Source organism: Sylvia atricapilla, chromosome 13 (genome assembly GCF_009819655.1).
Source record: "Sylvia atricapilla isolate bSylAtr1 chromosome 13, bSylAtr1.pri, whole genome shotgun sequence".
Taxonomy (NCBI): domain Eukaryota; kingdom Metazoa; phylum Chordata; class Aves; order Passeriformes; family Sylviidae; genus Sylvia; species Sylvia atricapilla.
In genome coordinates, this window is record NC_089152.1 from 8,047,580 (window position 1) to 8,069,771 (window position 22,192).

The following is a 22,192-nucleotide window of genomic DNA, read 5'->3' on the forward strand; positions in this document are numbered from 1 at the left end:
ATGTGGACTCACAAATGCTTTGTAGAGGAACAATTGCCCTCCTTGACCAGCCAGCAATGCTCTCACTAAAATGCTGTTCTTCTATGGCCTCAGTGCACAGCAGGCACACTGAGGACTGATATCATCATTAACAAATCCATTTGTGGTACTGACTGAAAAGAACACACCACCTGTACAGGGCTCTGCCAAGTCTTGGTTACTGACTACAGGTGAGCCACACTGATGAGATGAGGACAATGTGGTGGAAAGAGGGCAAATGCTAGAGGACAAAGCAATAATCAGGGAGACCAGTGCAGATGAGTGGTCTAGGGCGGCTGTGTGGATCAGCTGGCAAGGCAGGGAGCCCCTTGGCATGTGGCTCACAATGCCCACAGCTGCCCAGCACTCCCATTCATGACATGGAGGTGAGCACCCAACACGGCTCCATGGCTCCCTGCTTGTGGCTGCACTGCTCCTGCATGGGAGTGGGAGGCTTCCTTGGGGCATGGGAAAGCAACAGATGGAAAGAAAACACCCCCTTTTCCTTCCCAAAGAGCTCAGAGTTCGCTCACAGCCCGGGGCTGTGCCTGCCTTGGTGGCTGGGTACAGAGGCACATGAATGTGCTGGGCTGCCTCCAGCTGGTGCTGGGGTCAGTCACTGCCCTTGAGACAGAGGGACAAAGGGCACCAGCCTGCTTGAAAGTTTGTTCTCTTGGTACTGAGACTTTTTCCAGCCCTGTTGGCTTGGCTAAAAGTGCAGAAGGCACACAGCAACCTCCTCTCTGCCTTGGCTGGAGTCAGGAGCCAACACAGCCTTTGCCCTACTAATGCCTGTGCTCATCCCCGCCCCTTCCTCTGGGGCAAAGGCTGTGCCAGCCCCGGCTCTGCAGGACAAAGGTACCACGGCCTCCCTGCCCCACCACTGCAGCTGGCATCAGAAACACTTCCTGTGCTCCTACAGGCAATGATCAGAGCTCACCAGATCCACAGGGTGCAGGGAAGCAGTTTCACACCCCTGTATCTGCAGTCTGCTCCGTACTCATTAATAAACCACAGTGAGGGGATGAGCCAGATCCCCAAAGCCCCATAAGGCACTTTTATACTTTGGTCTGGGAAGGGGCTGGAGAGCTATCTGATTAATTTCTGTGGAGGATGAGGAACCCTATAATCCTTGCTGTCTGCCCAGCTTCTTTTTAAGGACTGCCTTCCTGGGCAATCTATTTATATTTTTATTTTACTTTCAGTTCAAAAAAAGGTGTGATTTAATTCTTTGTGGCAATATAGAAGTATTATCTACTGGATTTAGAGACTGATTTATTGCCTTGCTTGTGGCAGAATAGCTTTCAGACACTTGGAAGACTACTCACACCCTCCCCCAGTCACACTTCCTCTACAAAAACCAGTTTATTTGGTATCTCCCTGGAGATGTTGGTTTTTAACCTTTGACAGCTCTTGACATTCACCTGGGAATCCCCAATGGCTCACATATTCCTTGAAATGCCACACCAAACACAGTGTTAATGTTAGGAAGGCCTTGTCTGTAAGCAGAAGAGATGACCACTCTCTTACTATTTCCATTACAAAATGTGTATGAGGCCACTAATCCAGAAGGAAACTCTTGCTAAAGCGCTCCTGAATGCCATGCTTTATACATTGTTCAGGAGCTGACATTTTGGAGCTTCCAAGTTTGCAAGACTCTCACTGCAGGGGTAGGAGCTAACAGTGAGCTCAGTTTAATGGTTATCCTGGCTCCATCCCTTGCCACCTCTGCCTGAGATAATACCCTTTGTTCCCTCCTTGAGCTGGAATTTGTCATTAAACTATGACCATCCAAATGAAAAGTTGTTTATAAGATACTGAAATGCAGGTGCTCGTGTCCCTTTCACCCACCTACACTGGCCATAAGGCTCCAGCCCTCACTGCTGGTGCCCAAAGGCAGCTGATGGCAATTCCCAAAACACTACCTTGTTTCATTCCAAGGCATTCCAAGGATGCAGTTTCACCTGGTACTCATGTATTTCTTAATGTTTTTGCAGTTGAAATTGTGATTATAAATTAGATGGATGAATCTAGCTGCCAGTTGGCTACTGCAAAAGGAAGGCTCTAGAACCCAACCACAGGCAATGTCTCTTAAATAAGGATGTCATCCTTCATAAAATTCAGAGATGGGAGGAATCCTTCCTTCAGCATCTCTTTACACCACCTTCCAAGTAATACACAGTGTCACACTCATCACAGTTTATTGCTTGTGTTCAAACATATTGTTCTTACTCCAACTGATATATTAGAAATAGATACAAAAAAAAAAAAAAAAGGCACTAAAAGGATCACAATCCTATTGCTTCATTATGTTAAGGTACCTTAAATCATCAAGCTCCAGATGGGGAGCAGAAGGCAAATATTAGTGCTTAACATCCAGTAAACAGAGGTACTCCTGTGTGTTCCAGCCCACATCATGGAGAATGGGACAGGTAGGGCTGAGACAGGCTGAAAACTCACCCCCATTTCTCTCAGTAAGGCTGTACATGCTAATCCACACCAGGCCCTATGGGAGGACCATCAAAGCCTGGCTCAGGGCTTTGCACACTGTTTGTCTGCAGGGCACAGAGGGGTGGAGACTGGGCTGCACCACTGTATCAGTGGTTTTCCCTGAAAAGTGTAAGAGAGAAAGAGAAAGCAGTTGGCAAACCGGTGAAAGTATTTTGTGAGGTATTTTGCATCTGAGCGCTCCCCTGAGTGGGACTGAAAACACAGTTTTAGCAATAAGATGGAATTCTGTAGACAAAAGCTGGTCAAACCTCCTTGTTTGATGCTCAGATGATCAAGACTGTCAGATGATCAAGACTCCTCTTCCCTTATTCCAGGGGCTGCTACACACTGGGATAATGATCAACTCTGACTAAGATGGGGATGGATTCCACATTGCCAGGAGATGAAAAGTAAATGGAGAAAGAAACAAAAAAAAAATCCATTGTCATAAAGGAGAGGAAGCCTAGAATATAGCCTATAATACATATCCCACACACAATGCTCCATTTTGGCCTGAACTGCCAGTATGCTCTACTTTTAGTGCTACTCATTTCCATATTAAAAAGAAGAGCTGCTGAAGGCCACATCTGGTCTTTTAACACACTTAATTATCCTACCCAGCAACCTCTTTCTTTGCAAACACCTCATTGGCAGGCTATCACTTCATATTCAAACTGGAAGTGATTCCAAGCCCAACCACAACTTCAGGTAAACTGGAGCACTGCCTCACCTGCCTACTTAATTCCACATCCTTTGCCTTTTAATAAAGGAGACTCATACCTTTTAATCTTCTGGTTTTCGATAGCATCAGAAATAATAAGAGAGCACCTTGGTCCAGATTAGAGTAGCCTGTTCACATGTCCTTGGCAGATTAAACAAGGACTTCTTACACCAGGAAGCAGCAGAACACACAGGCCTAACTCTGACTAAGAAAAAAGTTAAATTTCTCTCCTATATAATGTGCAATTTTGTCTCAGATGGTGTCAAACTGCAAAGTCAGGAGCAGCAAAAACTGCATGCCACACTAGACAGCTGGACACAGCATTTCTCTTTTAGCCCAGTTACACTGCCAGCCCTCGCTGCCAGTGAGGTCAGTGATTAACAATAACACATTTGCAGGGGAAACATGAGGCATTTTCAAATGGTTGAACCCATTCAGCCAGTGAGAGAACACACAAGCAATTATGTGGTCATGAGCAGGGAGGATAGGGAGCACCAGATAGGAAAGTCTAAACCATGAATGCCCAAATCCAGTAAAAAGCTCTCTTCTCACACGGGATTCTGATGTTATCATGACCAACTCCATTCTCTTCCCTCCTGGAGCTTACACAACTAGAAACATGTCCTTGCAGTTTTTCTGACTCAACGAGCTCTGAGCCAGGCTTCTCTCCTTAACTGCACGTTCCAAACTCCTTATTATACTGCAATTTTTCATGTAAAATTAAAAGAGAAAAACAAGCTCCTTATCACAATATCATTAATGGAATTGTGCTTAATTAATATAGTTGTGCTTGCAATTACAGGGGTTTGGGAGTTAATGTGCTGTCCTGCACCAAAGCCCTCAGCCGTGGCCTGCTGGTGCAGTCAGAGTCACTGGCCAACAGTCCTTGGCTCACAGTATCAAAGGAAACAAAGAAAGTGCAGATTTCTTGGGACAGGAGTTGGCACTCACTAGACTGCAGCTCCAGCATCACCAGTGCACACACCACAGAGACCATTTCCAGATACCATCAGAGTGCACTCAGTGCCTTCAGGACACAGGATCCATCAACCCAAACCCATCAGAACACTCATCCCTGACTTCAGGCAGTTCTAACTGCAGCTCCTAATTTAATTAAGCCCACTCTAGACAATCTGACTGTAGAGACCTTGGATTAGTGAATTGAAACTTTCCAGTGTAAACATGATTAGTGTAGTCATGAGTCATATACCTATTACAGTTACTTATGCAGCTATTTCACAACCCTGTATTAAAATAAAGGAATATTTTCTTATCTAGCAGCCAAGTTCCAAGTCCTCTTTCTGTTTGTGAAATATTACTCAGCCTTTTCCTCTCTCCACTCCATCAGGGAGTGTGTCTGGCACCAAACTCACCTGCAAAGGCACAGGGAAGAAAAAAGGGCAGAATACACTTATTCAGAGGACAAAATTAACCTTGAGGTAATTTTAAGATATGTTCATTGAAAAGTGCCATATGAAGATAAAAATCTATCAGATGATCAAAGCTGCAGCCTCATACTATGCAGTTCCTTTTATGTCACTGTTTCAGCTTCAGATGTGGGCTTGCTAATGTGAGGATCCCCACCAAGGAGGAGAGGAGGCCGCAGAAACCAATCACTCCTGGGCTGGTCTTGTAGATTCCCAGCGTATCCAAAGGGCCTGGCAGATCACAGAGGTTCTTCATCAAGTCCAGCAGCAAAGGAGGATTCCTTTTCAGTATCTGAAAGAGCTGGCGGAGCAAACTCCGCAAACCATCACTTCTCACACCGTTTAGCTCCTCGCCGTGTTTCTGCGAGAAGAACTTCTCCTTTGTCTTTTCTTCCAGCGCAGCTTGTTCCAGCCTCCAGGAGATCTCATACCAGTCCCTGGCCAGATTCATCAGCAGTGAGCAGTAGTAGCACTTGGTGGCCCAGCCATGCCACTTGGGCCGGTCGATGTGCGGCTGCAGCCCGACGCTCCTCAGCCACAGCACGGCGTCGCACACGAAGTACAGCGCCCGGCTCAGGTGGGAGCCCGTCAGGCACAGCCGGGGAACCACCTCTGGCAGCTCTGCAGTTCTCCTGGCTGCCACCAAGGCGTGCACCATGTTGCCCAGTCTGAACACTGCAAGAAACCCCATGAAAGTTAGCAGGGCCCGGCCCCATGCACAACTCAGCCTGCCACTGTCTGTATGTACTTTTACAAAACTTGGAGGGCTTTAGGAATTTGAGTGCTTAAGCACTTCCTAGAATTGGTGAGGAAAGGGGTGTAAACATCACGAGCCCAGGACCTACACATGTTTTGTCAATAGCCAGGACTTGCACCTCTCTTGCCACTCTGTTCTTGCACCTGGGGGCCGTCTGCACCAGTATTGCCCTCAGCTCTGCAGGAGTCAGTGCCAGCACACAAAGAACACAAACAGAGCCTCTGATTTCAGCTGCACATTTCACTGGACTTTACATCACTGTGTGGACAGAAGATGTTACTGCATTAATCCTATTGCAACCATGAAATACAAGTTTCCTTGTATCTCATGTGCCTGTGAAAGCCAGTGATTCACCAGCTGAGCAGAGGGACCAAAGCCCCTCCTCAGCCATGAATCTGTCAGACGGACACTGGTTTCCTGCAAACTGTGTATTCCATTTCAAACTATATGGCAAACCTCATTTCACTCACTGCACTGTTTGGGTTTGGCCCCTGAATGTTAATACAATATTATTCAAAACACTTTTTATACCCTGACGCCTTGTCACAGGGACAGATGTTGACAGCACTTAAGCCTGGTGGAACTACAAGAGCCCTGGATTTAGGCCTGATGTCTATTAGTGATTTATTTAGCAGAAGCACGAGAATTGTGGCTATGCTGATAAACCAATTGGCCTCTCCACTAGAAATTACCATACTCTGAAGCAAATGGAAAAATAAACAAATCCATGGCAATAGGATAGGCTAGAATATTTGTCTAGTATGTTGCAGTTGTTCCAGGATTGAGCAACTGACAAGTGGGTGGATCATCAAGCTGAAAACAAGTGATACACACATAGTAACAGCGTAACCATCGTGGATGCAACCATGACACAGAAGGGAGTGATGCAAATGGTCAGGCTGTGGAGAAGCATGGAAGGGTATGTGATTTAGCAGGGTATAAATGCTAAAGAAAATTAGCATGTAAAGTAGGATATAAAAGCTATATTGAAGGATGATCCTTCAGAGGTGATTTTGTGGGACGATAATCTTTTAACACTGGGCTGTCTCAATCCATCAGCTGGAAGGACTAATGAGCACACAGTGAGCCAGTATTGCCTCGTAACCCTGGTCTGTCCTTGAACAGAGGTGACAGTTTGGCTTCTCTACAGGAACAGCTGACTGGTAACTTATTCCTCTCATCCATTGAGCGGTAATTCCAATTGTCTAACTGGAGAGGAGGCTGAGGAAGTAAAAAAAGTCTACTTGGCCCTACCTGGCCTGGCAAGCCATGGCAGAGATAAGGTCTATTGACAGTTTTGTAAATATACTAAAAGAGGTTTTGTGGGTCAAGGTAGGTTAACTACAGGAAACACAAGGCCAGGATCTGTTTTACTTGAAGGAGCAAGTGTAGGTCTTATCCCTATAGACACTGGGTACTTACTTTTCCGGCCAGAGCTCATGCTAGATTCCAACTGCTTGAGTTTCATTACCAGCTTCTTTTTATCGGCTTTATTCTCTATTAAATAGCTAAGCAACATGCATGTATACTGAGTGGCTCTGGAAGGGAAAAAACGAGGAGAGGGGGACACAGGTGAGACACAGACAATCACAGGATGGCAGCAGCAGGACAGGTTTATTTCACAGAATCAGAATTGTCGGGGTTGGCAGGAGACCATGCAGTACAACCCCACTCAAGGCAGGATCACCTGGAGCGGGTGACACAGGAACGTGTCCAGGTGGGTTTGGAACGTCTCCAGAGAGGGAGACTCCAGGACCCCCCTGGGCAGCTCTGCCAGGGCTCTGCCACCTGCAATGTAAATAAGTTCTTCCTCATGGTGAGACGAAACTACTTGTGTTTTAGTTTACGCCAATTGCTCCTCGTCCTGTCGCTGGGCACCACGGAAGAGAGTCCGACACCATCCTCTGGCACCGCTTTCGGAGCGGAGGGTGCCCCTGGCCGGCGGCAGGGCCGGGCTGGGCGCGGGGCCGCGGCCCGGCGGGACGGGCACGGGCGCGGGGCCGCTGACGGACCCTGGCCGGTGCTGGGGGCTCCCGGGGACAACGCCTGCCCCAACACTCACCGGAAAAGCTGGTCGCGGCCCTGGGAGCGGTTGGTGAAGTCCACGAAGCCCTCCATGGCTCGGCAGCACCCTGGAGCAGCGCGGGGGACGCGGCCGCTCCGCCCCGCCGCTCTCCGGCCCCGCCCCGCTGCGGAACGCTCCGAGGCGCTCCGCGTTCCCGGCCGGGCCGAGGCACCAAGGTGCCGTTACCACGGCAACCGTCAACAACGGAGCAGCGGCGGTGTCACCCCCAAAGGCTTCCCCCGCCCGGGAGCCACCGGCTGACCTGCGGCGGATCCTCCCGGGAGAGCCGGAGGAGCCCGGCCTGGCCCCTCGGCCCCCGGCCCCGCTCCGAGGTCAGGCCACTGTGAGGGGTGACAGCGGTGGGGTGAGCACCGCCCCGCCGCAGAGGTGAAACTCGAAACCACCCAGTGTCTTGGAAATGAAGTATAAAACTTCCAGCGGGAGCACCTGCTCTCAAAGTTAATCGTTGGGATTTTACCCAGGTCGAATAAGTCCATTAATGAAGAAGCTAATGTTTTTGAATGCTTTGTCATAATTCTTAGACAAGCTCGTCACAAAGTTTTTGGGCTCTCTTTACCTGTGGGCAGCCTGCACATCCCTGTGTGGCTGAGATCCCCAGAGCCGGACAAAACCCCCGCGAAATAGAGGCGATAAAAGGAGAAATGAGATGTACAGAACAGGGTTCATCTGGCTATCAGCACTGAAAGGAACCCCCCTTAGACATCATTAATCATCTTTTCCCCCATTACCTCATGAAAGAAAGTATTGAAACACTCTTCATTCTTCTGCATCCAGGGTGATTCCTGCATCCGTGGTGTGTTTTGCATCTGGAAGGTGAGAACCATGGCGCTGAATACCCGGACTCATCCCCTGGGGATTCCCCCACCATCTGACAAGGACTGGCCAAAGGAAGACGAGGAAGATTTCTTCCTGCTGGATCCTGATCGAAAGCGTGATGTGCTGCCGCAGCCCTTCAGGATGATCAACAAACTGGTGATGCAGGTTTTTGAGAGTGCTATGGAAATCATTGAAAGAAGGGAGATGCTCCGAGAAGCACAAAAACTGAAGGTCCAGCCCCAAAAATGTTTTCCTACAGCTGAATTCCAGGTACAGAGCCTCTCCCAGCAGAGATAGCATTAACCACCATAGCAGATCTTGTCGTTCTTCTGTTCATGACCTTCCTCAGAATGCATCACCATCTCACTGGTTCAGTTTAAAAGCCTGCAGTTTCTAAGCTTGTCTGACAGGTTCTGCTTCCCACTCAACTATCACACCTCTCTGAAAAGAGAGAAGCAGGTATTAAACACTAAATTCACCTTCTGCTTCCCAGGCTGGCTCCACCCTTGTTTGCTGGGGAGAAGGTAATTAGTCCATAGCACACAAGTGGGCAAGCTCAGCTCTGTGTTGTGGTGAATACTCCAATGGGAGCACCGTGAGCAGAATGACAATGCTGCCTTCCCCATTATTATGTGGGGGTGTCCAGGAGGATACTCTGCTGTCTGCTGGTGTTCTGTGAGTGCCTGGAGGAGTTCCACATCCCATCACAGCTCTGCACTGGAATGGAAGGGATGAATGCTCCCGAGTTCTTGGCCTTTAAAGCAATTCTGTTTGTGGGAAGGGGAAAGATGGGAGAAAACTTTCTCATTGCTAAGGCAGACCAGTCTGTGACACAGATGGGAGACCCTTCCCTGCCCTTGTGGGGAAAGATTGTGTCAAAATATTTCCCTTGTAGAAGAAATCAGCATTTTCTGGTGAAAAGGCCAGGAATGTATCATTAGTATGGCTGATGTACCCTTCTGTGAGAACCCCGTTGGGGACACTCATCTCTTCTCCTTTTTGGTAGGTAACTGAAAGAGCCAATTGCCTTGCAGTGTCCGGAAAATACATTTTTGTTGGTCTGTCTGTGGGTCTGGCTGCCTTCAACACGTGTGACTTCAAGGATGTTTGTGCTTGGGATGCAGCCAACACAGAGATCTGTGCCATCCATGCCTCGGATTTGGGGAACGAGTGCCATGTCCTGCTTGCTGTGGATGAAATGGGTGAGTGTGACGTGGATTTTCTTGCCCTAGCTGGGGATTCCTGCTCCTGTGCTCTGGAGCTGAACTGCTACAGAACGTTGCTAGATCAGGAGGAGCATTAGGATGGCTGAGAATTTCCTAGAAAGCTCTACAGAGAGGGCGTTGGACGGCTAACAGATTGATTGTTGGACAGCTAACAATTAGGGCCTTGTGATTAGCAGAGGGTGTGGGTTTGGTGGCCTTTCTGGCACAGCAGAGGCAGGTGCAGAGCTGAGGGTGAAGCACAGTAAACTTTAGGAACGTCCTGGGCTGGGCAGAAAGAGCTATTGCTCGATCTGAATTCCTGCCTGTGACCTGTTCCTGCACCTGTAACAGTTGGTTCATCTGAAAGTTATCAGTTCTGGTGGAGATAATTTTCTGACTGATTTATCCATCCCTCTGCACAATCAAGTTTTCACAGATGCTGGCATAAGGAAGCCAGTAAAAGTTTAGTGCTGGAAACAGTGGGACATTATTCCTTTGGCCTTGAAAGTAATGTAATCCTGTTCACTCTCCTTCACATGTTGCAACAGTTATCTCCCAAGAGCCTGACTAACATTAATTCACTTTTCTCTTTCTCCTTCAGCTACTTCTGTATTTCTATTTCAGGGCTTGCCTGGCTCTTCTGCTTTCACAAGGAAAGCTTCCTGCTCATTAAAGTCCTGAATGAAGTGGTAAGTACTGAGCTAATTCCATAGACACTGGGCACAGGTTGGGAACTAATCAATCATGAGGAATACCAGTTGCCCTCAGAAATTTATTCATAGGCAGTAGCACTCCAAGACTGCTGCCCCATATTTTTCTTTGTTCTTCCAACAATCTGCCTGGCCTTCATCCTGTTGAGAGCTGTGTAAGCCGATGGAGCTCTCTGAATCAGTGATCTTGCTTTGGTGCCAGCCTGTATTTCCTTGGCAGGGGGACATCAGCCAGCGAAGCACTTGTGTGGAGGTGGTGCTGTCCCGAGGAGGTGATTATGCAGGAATCCTGCTGCAAGGCAAGTGCAGGATCATGCTGTGTTTGGAGAGTTGTGTTCTAACAGAGGGCTAGTGGCAATGTTTATAGAATGCTGCAAGTGGTCTGCGAACTGGTTTAACCCTCCGAGTTCCTCCCCCAGCTTAAAGACTGGCTCCTGCCACTCCCTCTCCCTTTCAGAACACTTGGTGTGGATCAGGACTGATCCCAAAGCGAGCTGTCTGGAACTGGTCAGTGCAGTCCAGGAGGCTTGGTGAAGGCCGCTTTCCCTCTCTCCAGAAGTATTAAACTCAGTTCTTCCTCTGGTTTGCTATGGCTCACTTTTACGCTGGAAAGATGTAGACCTGAGGAGTTTTCTCTGCAGACACAGGCCAGAGAGCACAGAGGACCTCTAAAATCACTACAAGAAACTGCTTATTAGAACGTTCTTCTGTTTCATGGCTGCTGGATCCATGACAGGCAGGTTTTCTGGACCTATGTTTGGTGGAATCTGCCTGGACACATGCTGAGAATGAGACATGTAGCAGAGAACTAATTCGAGACCATATCTCACTTTCTACTCTACTATTTAGAGGCTACAAGTCAAGTTTTTGACTGAGTAGCTTCATGGAATTTCTTTGGCGGATGGAGGACCTTAAGGGGTTGAGCTGGAGGCTGAGATGTCAGTCTCAATCAAGCATGTCAAGCCTTAAGTGGGAGGAGGGGTGGGCTGCATGGAGTTCACAGAGATTTTATATTAAAAAAAAATAGAAATCTTTTTATAAGGATAAAAGATAACAGAGGCTGCTTGCCTGACAGACCTTTCCTCCTCATTACCAGTTGCTTAATGTGGTTTCCCAATGCAGACAGCACAAAAGCTTGGCTGGAGATCTACCAATTGCCTAAGGATTCCTGGCTGACAGAGATGGAAAAGAATGCGAGAGCTGCAGAAGAGCTGGCTTGCAGTGAGAGGACGTCAAACAGCTCATCTGAGGTACAAAACAGTTTCATCTCCCTCTGTGCTATTTATTTTTTTTTTCTTACACCTTTTTGCCTACAGGTCTTCCCCCAAGACTTGCTGCTGCAGACAGTGACAGCAAAACACAGCCTGAGCACTCCTGTTGGCCCGAGGGGATGGTTTGTGTGTGTGTGTCTCTACATCTGCTGCAGCTGCCCATCCCACATTTCATAAGGCCTTTGTGCTATTGGGATATGTTTACTCTCCCAAGACAGGCTTTCCAAAGAGATTCCCTTGGTCCCAGGGTTAATGTTCCTGCTGCCCCTCCCTGAAACTGGCAGCTCGTTTCCCAGCAGTATTGCTCCATCTGAGTGGGCCCTGTGTAAGGGTATTCCCACAGGGCTTCTCCCTTATGTTACTGGGGGAAGGTGAAGAGGACTGGGAACCAGGCAGGAATGCCTCTGTTTGGCCTTGAAGGAGGGTTTGTGTTTTAGATGACATACTAAAGGAGCCTGGTGGGGTCCCACCCTCACCCACCTGAGCAGGGCAGAGTCTCTGCCTGTGTGCACTAACCACTGTCAGCTCAGTTTTGGCAGAAAACTGAGGAGCTGCATGGACACAGTTCTGCAGAGATGGTCACTGGCCTCAGTGACTGTCCTGAGCTGTCACGGGGAATTTTAAATTCTAGGTCAGTGCTTAACTCTCCCCTTTATCACTTTCACCCTGCTGGATTTCCCCTCTCAGCACACACACATACCTGCCCAGCACCTTCAACTAACCCTCTGTAATAGCAGCCTCCTAACACTTTCCTCTTCCTTCAGCAAAGACTTTCCTGGACACTTAAGAGGGGACTGCTTCTCAGCCTTGTGCTCAGGGCAAACAACCTGCTTAACTTAGCAAAGCCAGAAACTATTAAACCAGAAGCTTTTTTGTTAACCCAGTGTCAATGTGTGCGGGGTAGTGGGCACACACTGGTGTTGGCCCCCTATTACTGGTACCATTAATTTTCTGTTCTCAGCTCTCCAGTCCGGGGCTCCTGAGAAGTAAAATCTTGTTAATCTAGTTCTTGCTTTCTAGTTCTCCATTGCTGAAGAATGGAGACACTCTTCAACCTTCAACCTTTAGTCCTGCCTTTTTTTTTTTTTTTTTTTTTTCCTTTGCTTTCTGAGCATTGCTGTGACTCACACAGGCTTGAGCTGCAACAGGAATAACTGAGAGATGGCACAAAGACAGGAGTCTGGGCAGGACATCCTTGTAATGTAGTTGAGAAAGTAGTGACACCCTCAAGCTTCTGTGTCCTTCTGTGTCCTTCAAGCCTGAAGAATGAGCCCAAACTCAGTATCTCCCAGACAGTGCCAGCCAACTTTTGCATACACAAAGGAGCTCATCCTAAATTGTTTAGGAAGCATTTGATTCCCATGAACAGATGAAAACTCATCGGTGTAGCACTCAACACAGTTCTCAGGTGGGCACTTTTCTGTTGCAGGGGCTTCCTGTGTCTGCAATCCAAGCTGATCTAGAGCTAGATCTCCCAGTGCTGCTGCTGACAGTGAGGCCACCCAAACCCATTACAGGTCAGGACTGATTCTGTGTGTGCAGCCTCCAGCCTGTTTCAGGTGGCAAAGGAATCATGGCTCCTACAAATACAGAACAGGTCAGAATGTTTCAGTAACATGATTCCTGGTCCTTTCCTGACCTGTCTTTCTAGTTACATGTAATCCTGTAGTGGGAGTTGCTTCCTCCCAGACCGTCTCACATGTCACCTTTGCCAGCACAAAATGCTTTAGAGTGTCTCAGAGTGGGTGTCATGCACCCTTGGCTTCAGTGTCATTGGAGAGGGAGCAGGCTGCTTCCTAGATCTAGCAGCACCTCTAGTTCATCACTCTGAGTCTTGGATTTATAGAAAAACACCAAAGATGAGGAGGGGACAGATTTTCTGCTGGGAAAATGCCACAGAAAGGCAAGGTGAGTGGGATCCTTAGTCTTGCCCTGATACGCATTCAAATACTGGAAGATGGACTAGTGATGTGGAAAGTCCCAGACAAGATAAAGTGTTTTCTGCTTCAAGACCATGCCACCCCCAAATGCCTCCATGGTGTTTACTTCATGGTTAGTCCTTCTTCAGGGCTGTGCCTTTTCCCTTTGTGTTCCCAATCCAGGCACTAGTTTTAAGGGCCCTTTGGATGCCTTGAAGGAAGTGGATGATGGCAGCATGCTTGGCATGGGGTACAACCATCTAATCAAGGATTCCCAGTGGGAGCTGCAGGAAGCAATCTTCCGTAGCACTTACCAGGAGTATCTGGAGGCTGAGGGTGTGATCGAGGAGGAGATCCCCAGGTGGGTGGGAGCACCAACCAGGATTCACCCCATTAGTCATCCACACAGGGCACTGAGCTGTGTAGATGGAAGCCTCTGTCTTAGCTTTGCTTCTTTCATCCCAAGGCTTCAGGGCAGGGGGCTGGAGCCATTCCAGGTCTTGTCATAGTGCTGCCTACTTATCAAAGCCTTTCTTTTACACATATTTCTTCCTTTTTTTCAGATATGCTATCTTTCATTTCCTTCTTCCTAGCCGAATCCTGGAGGGACCAGAAATGAAAGTACAGCCAGGTAATCCAAATGGACAAAAAGCTGTTAATCTGTGAAGCTCAGTTGTTGCATGACATTGAGCTCCAGTGCAAGCTCAGTGGGTCTGGCTTGCATCGACTCTGCAAATTCCTTTTCCAAGGACGTAAACCTGGGCAAAACTGTCAGTCCTAAAGACTTATAAGTCAGTTACTGGCATGGAATAAAGAAACCCTTATCTTCATATTTAAAAAAAACTCCACAACTTCTCCCCTGAAAAAAAAACCCCGGATCAAAACAGCACCCCAGCAAACAAAAAAGGAGCATATAGTCAAGATAAAAAAAACCACAAAAAAACCAACAAAACAAAACAAAAACCAACACAAAAAAAAAAAAAAAAAAAAAAAAAGCAAACACCAGAAACAAAGGGAGAGGTTGAGAGATTGTTCTTGAGAGATTGTTCTGGTTTAGTTTCTGTGTGAGAAGAATTTCTGTCAGTAGTACCATGAAAGCTCTAATGAGATTTTTCTAATGGTGTTTTGGTGTCCCAGATTGTTCCTTTCTTTGTCCCCAATCCTCTCCTTTTGTCATCCCCTTCTCTGTACCAGATATTCCAGCTGGCATCGGTGTGCATTGGGATGGAAACCACAATTTCTGCTTGTACTTACTTAACCCTTCACTCAAGGAGAAAGCAGGTAAGAAAGTTTTGCTTTCTCTAGCAGAGCACTGTCTGGGGAGTGGGAGTGTTCTGTGGCCAGGGGCTGTCATTCTGCCAGGTCTTCACAATTCAGAGACATGAGGAATTGGGAAGAAAGCTGACTCATATCTTGTAGATTAGGCTGGCATTTGGATTGCGGGGCTCTGTGTTCCACAGACTGGCAATGTTTTTAGTGAAGCCACTCTGGCAGGAGGCTGCAGAATGGTGCATGTTTAATGGGGAAAATGGACGCTATTACTGAGTGAGAGAATGTTCTGCACCTTCTTACAGTTGTCTCTCTTCATGCCATTCTGTTTAGATTCTGATCTGAAACCAGATATTGTGTGGCCATGTGCAGCTCCAATTGCGTGCTCAGCTGTCAGTTCCTGCTCCAGGTACCTGGCACTGGCAGGTGAAGATGCAACAATAACTATTTGGGATAAACACCTAGGTGAGCCTGCCGTTTGGGACTGAGTATTTGGATCACTGTGGATAAATTGCACCTTTGCCTACAAGTTTGATGCCCAGATTTAGTGTGAATAAAGGGCTGGTGGTGAGTTTACAAGGAAATCCAAAAATGGTTTGGATTCAGTTGTCTACTGGATGCTTGGCCAGAAGTTGCCAGCACAGCATGACTGCCCTGGCCCTTGCAGAACCATCCCCATCCAGGGCAATGCAGGGGCTGGAACTGCTGCAGCAAGGACTGATCAGTCTTGCCCTGAGACTGTGAGACAATGACAGTCACTTCTTTGCCACTGCACTCTAAGGTCATTCTAGAGGCTGTTGTGGCATCACAGTTCAGGCTGCCATCAATGCTAGTGTCATCCTGCCATGATGCAGGGACTCTCCTGGCAGAAGAATCTTCTTCTGCCATCTGCTTGTTCTCCCTCTGAGCAGACCACACTCCAAACTAAGCTTTGCTTGGATAAATTACCAGTTCCTTTTTTCTTCCTTCCTCAGGATACCCACTGTCTGTGACTGCCATTCTAGAGGAACGTTTCATCCGTAGTATCCACTTTCTGTGTGATTCTGCAGCTGCCAGGGACGAGACATGTGGTGCAGATTCTGTCTCTTGTGGTGCAGATCCTGTCTGTCCCATCATACAGCTTCTAGTGCTGTGTACAGATAGCTCTTTCTATTTAGTGAAAGCACCCAGGGCTGGGAAGTCCAGCATCACACTCCTAGCAGACAGGTGAGATAGACTACAGCCAAAGAAGCTGTGGTTATAATGGTCCAGTCTAACAGGGAACCCCAGATTTCTGTGGAGTAGAGAATGTCCTATTGTTTTTACCCAGATGGCTCTGCCATGCTGCTGTCAGCAGCAAGTGTGGTTTTGCTAGTATTAAAATTCAATGGTTTGCCAGAATTAGAGGTGTTCCTGGGTTCTTCTGTGCACCAGAACACAAATATTTCTAGCACAGCTCCAGGGCTGATATTGAACTATTTGTGTCTGCTGGGTACCCAGGGGAATTTTTTTCTTCTCTCTTCTGCCCTTAAGATAATATCATGCCCCTAGAAGTCAGAATAAACATTTCTTGCCATCTTTTTATCACTTTTGTGTTCACTTATCCCCTTGGTTTGAGGTGGAGGGAAGCTGCTGCTCTGAAGCCTCTGTGTTCATGCCTCCATGGCAGGCAGGGATTTGTATCTCCAATGTAGTTCCTAGGCAGGTTTGCACAGGGATGGGCCTTGGGGGTTCCTGCCCAGGAGGATATAGGCTTTGTCTCTATAAGGAAGGGGCCTGGCTGGGACTTTTTGCCAGCCATGTGCCACAAATTGCCACTGTCATTATCACAGCTTCTCAGTACATGCCAGGTACATGCAACAGCAGCAAAACCTATGTCTCTTTTACAGGCCTGAAAATCCAAATCTTACTATCAGTGCAGTGATGCCTGTCCTGGCCTTCCCCAGTGCAGTGAGTATTACTGCCAGTTCTCTTAACAGCTGGGTGGGAACACATCTCCAGCTGTGCTGGGATCTGGTTTCCAGCAAGGACTGGGTAACTGGGTGCCTAGAAGATAATAAGCAGGGCAATGAGATACAGTTCTTGCCTCACATCCTTTCCCAGACTCCAAATATTTATGATGTGAAGACTTCCTGCACCATTTACAGGTCTGTGTGTAGGTGGTAATGCTCAAAGGACTTCCCTTCCTCTTACTCAGTATCCCCTTGCACTTGTGCCCTCTTACTGGGTATCGAGGTGCACATGGACAAGTCCATCTGGAAGGTGGGAGGGTTCAGCCATGAAGCCTCAGGGTCAAATATGAGAGGGCATCCTGGGGAGGAAGTTACAAACACAGGTCCAGCCAGACCTTACAAGTGGCCTCAGAAGATTTACGGGCATGGGGAGGAAAGGACAAAAAGCCACTCACCATAGCTGCCATGCAGAAGGCTGGATCTAGCTCATTTCTAATGTGCCCTGTTGCCCTTTTCCAATCCCAACATCCAGCATTTTCAATCCAAGTTCCTGCAAGGGCTGTTCTTCATCTTCATCCTCAGCCTACAAGATAAGAGTCAGCTGTCCTTCCAGTTCCTCATTTCTCTGATTCATGAAGACCTGGCAGAATGACAGCCTCTGGCCACAGAACACCCCCACTCCCCCTCATCACTGTCACCCTATGACTATGAGGCAGGCAAAGAAAACAACATCATAGTTTGGGATGTGAAATCCTGGATGTCATCTCATGTCCTTTACACAAAATGTTTTTAATCCTTTTACATCTACATGTCTATTTTGCTGCTTCAGGTCCTTATCTTCTCCTGGGATGGCACAGTGTCCCTGATGAACACTGACACATCACAGGCTGTTTACTGCTTCTGCACTCCACCTTCTCATGCTGTAGAGCCCTGCTGGCAGCCAGTGTTCACCGTGGATAGTGTGAACTGCTGCCTGCTGCTCCGAGGTGGGTGACACCTTGGGGTGGCCATAGATACGCCATCACTGGGTGCATTCAGCTTTGCACTGATCCTTGATAGTTCTTGTTGGATGATTCCTGATGCAGTAACTCAATGTTCTTGTTTCTGTCTAGGAGATGAGCACCAGCAGGAAGGTGATTTGGACCAGGACAAAGCCACTCACAGCACCATCTTCCTTTTTGACTTCAACTCCTACCCACTGAAGGAGGCTTTCCCCAAGAAACCAGATTTGCCTCTCAAACCCTTGCATGAACTGCAGTGGATTGAGAGGTGTAACATTTTCTTACGTGATAGGTTTCGCTTTCTGCCTGAAAGGTGAGGCCAGCTGCATTATTGTAAGCTGTGGTGTTGCTGAGTTCATGCAAGGTCTCACCCGGGAGCTTCTGTGTTGTTCTGTGTGCCGTGAGAGGTCTGTGTCTGACTAAGGTTGGTGTTCAGGCAGCTGGACTCCTGACAGTCACCCAGAACCCTTCCTCCTCTCCCTTCTGTCCTTCCTAGAACTGCTTCAGCTGTAAGCCAGGATGCAAGTTCTAATGTGTTTTTGTGCAACACAGTTTGTGCAGGCTTGTCAGGGAGCGTGATCCTCACGTGTTTCCTCTTTCTTTAGACCCCACAGCCAGGCAGAGCTGGGATCTCTTTGTACCCCTCTCGACCCCTGCATTGTCGGGTCCATGTGATGTCTAAGTAGGTTTGTGTTGGAGGTTTCTTGTTTTGAGGAGGTCACCGGGCAGCCTCGAGGACGGTGCATTGGGTGGATGCCGTCATTAGATGGCACTGTGACATCTCTTTTTGGGGTCCTTTTCCTTCAGTTCTTTTGGAAACCTGGAGTGGTGTCAGTATTATGTATCTTTTCGCTATGCTTTAATTCTCCAGTTTGAAACAAAACAGTGGGTGCAGGTGTGACCTTATAGTACATATTACCCGGTAGCCTTCCCTAATTCCTTGTCTCCAGGGTGAATCCTGTGGAGTTATCTGGCTAGTTAAGTGCAGAAAAGTTCCCTCCTATGCTACCAGCCAGCCAGTCCCTCCTTCTCAAAAAACTGGAGAGGAAACCCTTGTCTGCTTTATACCAGAAAATTGAGGAGTCATCACCTCCAGGGATATCTTGCTCTCTGGGAACTGAGAGCTGAAGCCAGAGTAGTGCAAATACAGCTGCAGTGAGAGCTGTGTCTACACAGGTGTAGAGACAATAGAAATTCAGATGTCCTTGCTGTCAGGAACAGCAAACTTGAGTATTGATTGGTGTGGAGGAATCACTGAGGTTTTTTGGACACAGGAAGTAGAACTGCTTAATTGGTAGTGAGCCCCAGGGGCCCTTGGGGGTGCTGTCTGAGCACTGGGAGAATGTCAGGGACTGTTTTTGTTTTAACCACTCTTCCCCCCACACTCCTTTTCAGGCAGCAGGTACTTCTGGAAATGGAGGAGCAGGAATACTGGGATTGTCTGAAGGCACAAGCAGCTGCCATGGACAATGAGAGAGAGAAAATGAAGGGAGAGAAGCAGTAGCCAGCCTTGCATTCTGAGGGCCAGGCACATGATCCAGAACTGACATTTTGATAGACACTCTATTGCAATCATCTCTCTCCCAGAGACCTGGAGCATCAGAGCAATCTGGTATGTTACAATAATACAGTGGACCTTAATAAAGCCTTTCCTCCATTAAAAGTCTCTTGCTCTTCATAGGATTGGCATTTTGTCAGATTCTGATTTTCTGTCCTTGTGTTGCTGGAGCTTACCAGTGGGTCTCTTTTTCTGCTCCTACCCAGATGGGCAGCCATCAGCATCCTTGTGCTTAACCAGAAACCTGATCCTTTCAAAGGAGGCAGCAAATTGGATGTGGAGGTGTCTTCCCTCAAAGCACAGCAGTGCTAAGCAGCAGTGACACTGCAGAGTGTGACAGGCCTGACATAAGGATGTTCTGCAGTTGTTTCTCTTGATTTCAAAGCAGGCAGTTTTGGGGTAAGAACGCTTAGGAACTGCAGCCTGGAAGGCCCATGAGAAAGCTTCAGTCTTTCTACGGCTGATCATGCTTCCAGGATGACTGGCCAACCCATGAAGAATCTGACAAATCTCCCAGGAACTACTCCAATCTGTGTCCACGAGGGACTTTTTTTCCCCCAGGTCTCATTCTAGTCCCTCCCACAAAGGTTCAGGATAGCACCAATGCAGGGTGCCAGGGATTCAGCACAGTCTGTGCTGTGTAGACACTACCATGCCAAGGTCCCATTTCAGTATTTCATAGCAACTTGTCTTGTTGGACTGAGTTTTGATGAGGGGTTTCAGCTCATCCTCTGGAAATAAAATCAGCCATTCTGTTGGGGAGGTAGGAAAATGGAGAAGCATTCCATTTGTTTCAGTCTCAGATGCCTGGCTTTGCTCTGCAGAAGGACAAGCTATCTGAATTGAACCTTCCTATTTGCTACCTTTGTGAAGGCTCTGAGGGCTGTAGTAAAAGCTTTTGTGCTGTCATTTTCCATCTGCCACAGATTACAGCTTCACAGCTCATCTGATTGTTACGGATATTGGGCCTGGGCTGTGTGAGCTCTTGCCATCTGCCTCGGTGTGAAGTCAGGAGGGTGAGCCCAAATCACCCTCAATGCCTGCTTAAACCAAGCCACCTGGGTCAGCACTGAAGTGAACAAGGAGCAATCCTTGATCTTTCCTTCTGTTCTTGCTGTGCTGGCCACAGAGCTTAATTATTTTGTTTCTATGGTACTTTCAGAAACAATAGACCTTCTGCCATAGCCAGGCATAGGGGATTACTCAGGGCAGAAATTCCTATTCCTACATTTCTTCCCGTGCTGCAGAAAGCCAGCACAACTAATATGTGGGCCCTTGAACAGCACTGGGTCTAGTTCTTGCTATTTGTGCAAATATAAAGGGCCTGGGGATCTGTGCCATTAATCTCACCCCATCTGCTTTCCATCCAGAACAGGAGCAGGGCTGACTGGCATCAGAAGAGGCAGGACAGGATCTGCTGAACAGTTAGACGTACTGTGCATCCACCAGTGTGTGTGTATTCCTCTCAAGATGTACTCGTTTGTTTGCAGTTAGAATTTGCTCTAAGATTCTAATCATGTCCTTGGCCAAAATAACCAAGAGCTGGCAGGCTCCACAGAGAAAGGAAAACAACAAGCAGCTGCAGGAGGCTGATGAAGAGCCTTTGTTTTAACTCATGATTTCAGCAGGGGACCATTTGTTTCTTGCTTCTTCGAGGGATACAGAAAAATTGGCATGATCAGTGTGCTGACATGTGTGTTGGTGATGGGGCTCAGCTCTGTGCTCAGCTCTACAGCATGTTCTGACAAACACAGACACCTGATTGCTTGCTCAAAGACAATGCCCTTGGCAGCCATCCTTTCATTCCTGGTCACTATGTGAGCCCTAGGCAGCTGTAGGTCTGTTCCAATTTCAGCTCTTCTCCTGCTGGAAACTATAGAAAGGCCTTGAGTAGTATCATATATATAGATATGTATATATGTATCTCACCATCAAAAGATGAAGCTGAATTCTGGCTGAGCCAGCTCCAACCTCAGTGCCAAGTGCAGTGAACTCAGAGGTGCTCAGGGTATATAATAGGAGCAATTTGGCTCTGTATTTTAAAAATATAAAAGAAAATTTAAAGATCAGTTGGTAGATAAAGAAGGCTGTGAGGGAGGAAGAGGAGCTCAGATCCACAGAGAGGCGCTCGAACAGCATCATTCCAGCAGAGACAGGTCCCTGCCCAGCCGGGCGGAGATGATTTTTCTGCGCGAGAAAGGAGACGAGGCTGTCGTTTAATCTCGCTGAATTATCTGCTGTTCTCTGCGAGAACCCAAATGTCATCTTACTTCTTTGCATACTTGCTTGTGCTGTGAAGGCAGAGGAGATCAGAGGCAGATCTGATCTGATTCCCCTGCTCCTGGGGCAGCAAAAGTTTAGGCTGTTTGGATAAGCCACGTCTGTGTCTGAGGAGTGTGGTCCTTGGAAAAACTGAAGTGCTGTGTGCTCTGGGATTTGCCCTCCTTGTTGCCTGTGTTGCCAATTTTAATGCGACAATCCACATATCCTGTAGTGTCTCACCACATAAACCTGAAGCCACCCTGAGGAGGAAGCTGCAAAGACTTCTGTGTCCTACCTACGGGAAATAAAGTCCCTGCAAGACACTGTGGGACGTGCAGTGGTGCCTGGGGCAGGACAGTCCCAGCAAGTGCTTGCTTGGTTTTCTCTGGAAGTAGCAAGGGAAGGTCAAGCTGACTCCCCTGCTCTACTAATTTGTGTCTAGATATAGGTAGACCATGTACTGCATCCCATACCTAATTTCTGAAATGGCTCTCGTTGTTCAAACTGGTGTTGCCTCATTACCCCTAATGCCAGTTCCCTGTACCAGGGTGCAGTTTCTCATCATCCTCTGAGTCCAGGCTATTGCTGTTGGATTGTGCTGTTCAGCCTAGCCATGCAGATCAACTCTTTTAATCTTTCCTAATGCACTGTGCCAGGCATCTCAGGCTGGTTTAATCTGGGGTTTCTGCAAACCCTTCCACTTTGTCCCTGTTTCTATTCCAGTTTGATGGTGTCCAGTGTTTCTTGTACT

The 22,192-nt window shown here is 47.8% G+C and overlaps 2 protein-coding genes across 2 annotated transcripts; one reads left to right on the forward strand and one right to left on the reverse strand.

The window, feature by feature from the left end:
• Positions 1–2,202: 2,202 nt before the first annotated feature.
• On the reverse strand, positions 2,203–7,561 carry PEX11A (peroxisomal biogenesis factor 11 alpha). Its single transcript, XM_066328319.1, has 3 exons — positions 7,476–7,561; positions 6,836–6,951; positions 2,203–5,331 (listed from the first exon to the last, which is right to left on the reverse strand). Exons 1-3 carry the CDS (start codon positions 7,529–7,531, stop codon positions 4,766–4,768), a joined length of 738 nt encoding a protein of 245 aa, XP_066184416.1. The 5' UTR covers positions 7,532–7,561; the 3' UTR covers positions 2,203–4,765.
• Positions 7,562–8,321: 760 nt separating this feature from the next.
• Positions 8,322–19,262, forward strand: WDR93 (WD repeat domain 93). The gene is made up of 15 exons (XM_066328318.1): positions 8,322–8,585; positions 9,322–9,517; positions 10,145–10,209; positions 10,451–10,529; positions 11,353–11,480; positions 12,931–13,018; positions 13,604–13,781; positions 13,984–14,051; positions 14,615–14,701; positions 15,023–15,154; positions 15,664–15,895; positions 16,558–16,618; positions 17,450–17,606; positions 17,733–17,934; positions 19,017–19,262. Exons 1-15 carry the CDS (start codon positions 8,322–8,324, stop codon positions 19,123–19,125), a joined length of 2,046 nt encoding a protein of 681 aa, XP_066184415.1. The 3' UTR covers positions 19,126–19,262.
• Positions 19,263–22,192: the final 2,930 nt, after the last annotated feature.

What these genes read in the sequence shown, in the direction of transcription:
- PEX11A (XM_066328319.1), bottom strand. Translation starts at nt 7,531, where the DNA reads ATGGAGGGCTTCGTGGACTTCACCAACCGCTCCCAGGGCCGCGACCAG. An exon ending in GGCCGCGACCAGCTTTTCCG is followed by an intron (nt 6,952 to 7,475) that starts GTGAGTGTTGGG and finishes TTTCCCTTCCAG; the next exon opens with AGCCACTCAGTATACATGCA. An exon ending in CATGAGCTCTGGCCGGAAAA is followed by an intron (nt 5,332 to 6,835) that starts GTAAGTACCCAG and finishes GGTTTCTTGCAG; the next exon opens with TGTTCAGACTGGGCAACATG.
- WDR93 (XM_066328318.1), top strand. Translation starts at nt 8,322, where the DNA reads ATGGCGCTGAATACCCGGACTCATCCCCTGGGGATTCCCCCACCATCT. An exon ending in TTCCTACAGCTGAATTCCAG is followed by an intron (nt 8,586 to 9,321) that starts GTACAGAGCCTC and finishes CCTTTTTGGTAG; the next exon opens with GTAACTGAAAGAGCCAATTG. An exon ending in TGCAGGAATCCTGCTGCAAG is followed by an intron (nt 10,530 to 11,352) that starts GCAAGTGCAGGA and finishes TTCCCAATGCAG; the next exon opens with ACAGCACAAAAGCTTGGCTG.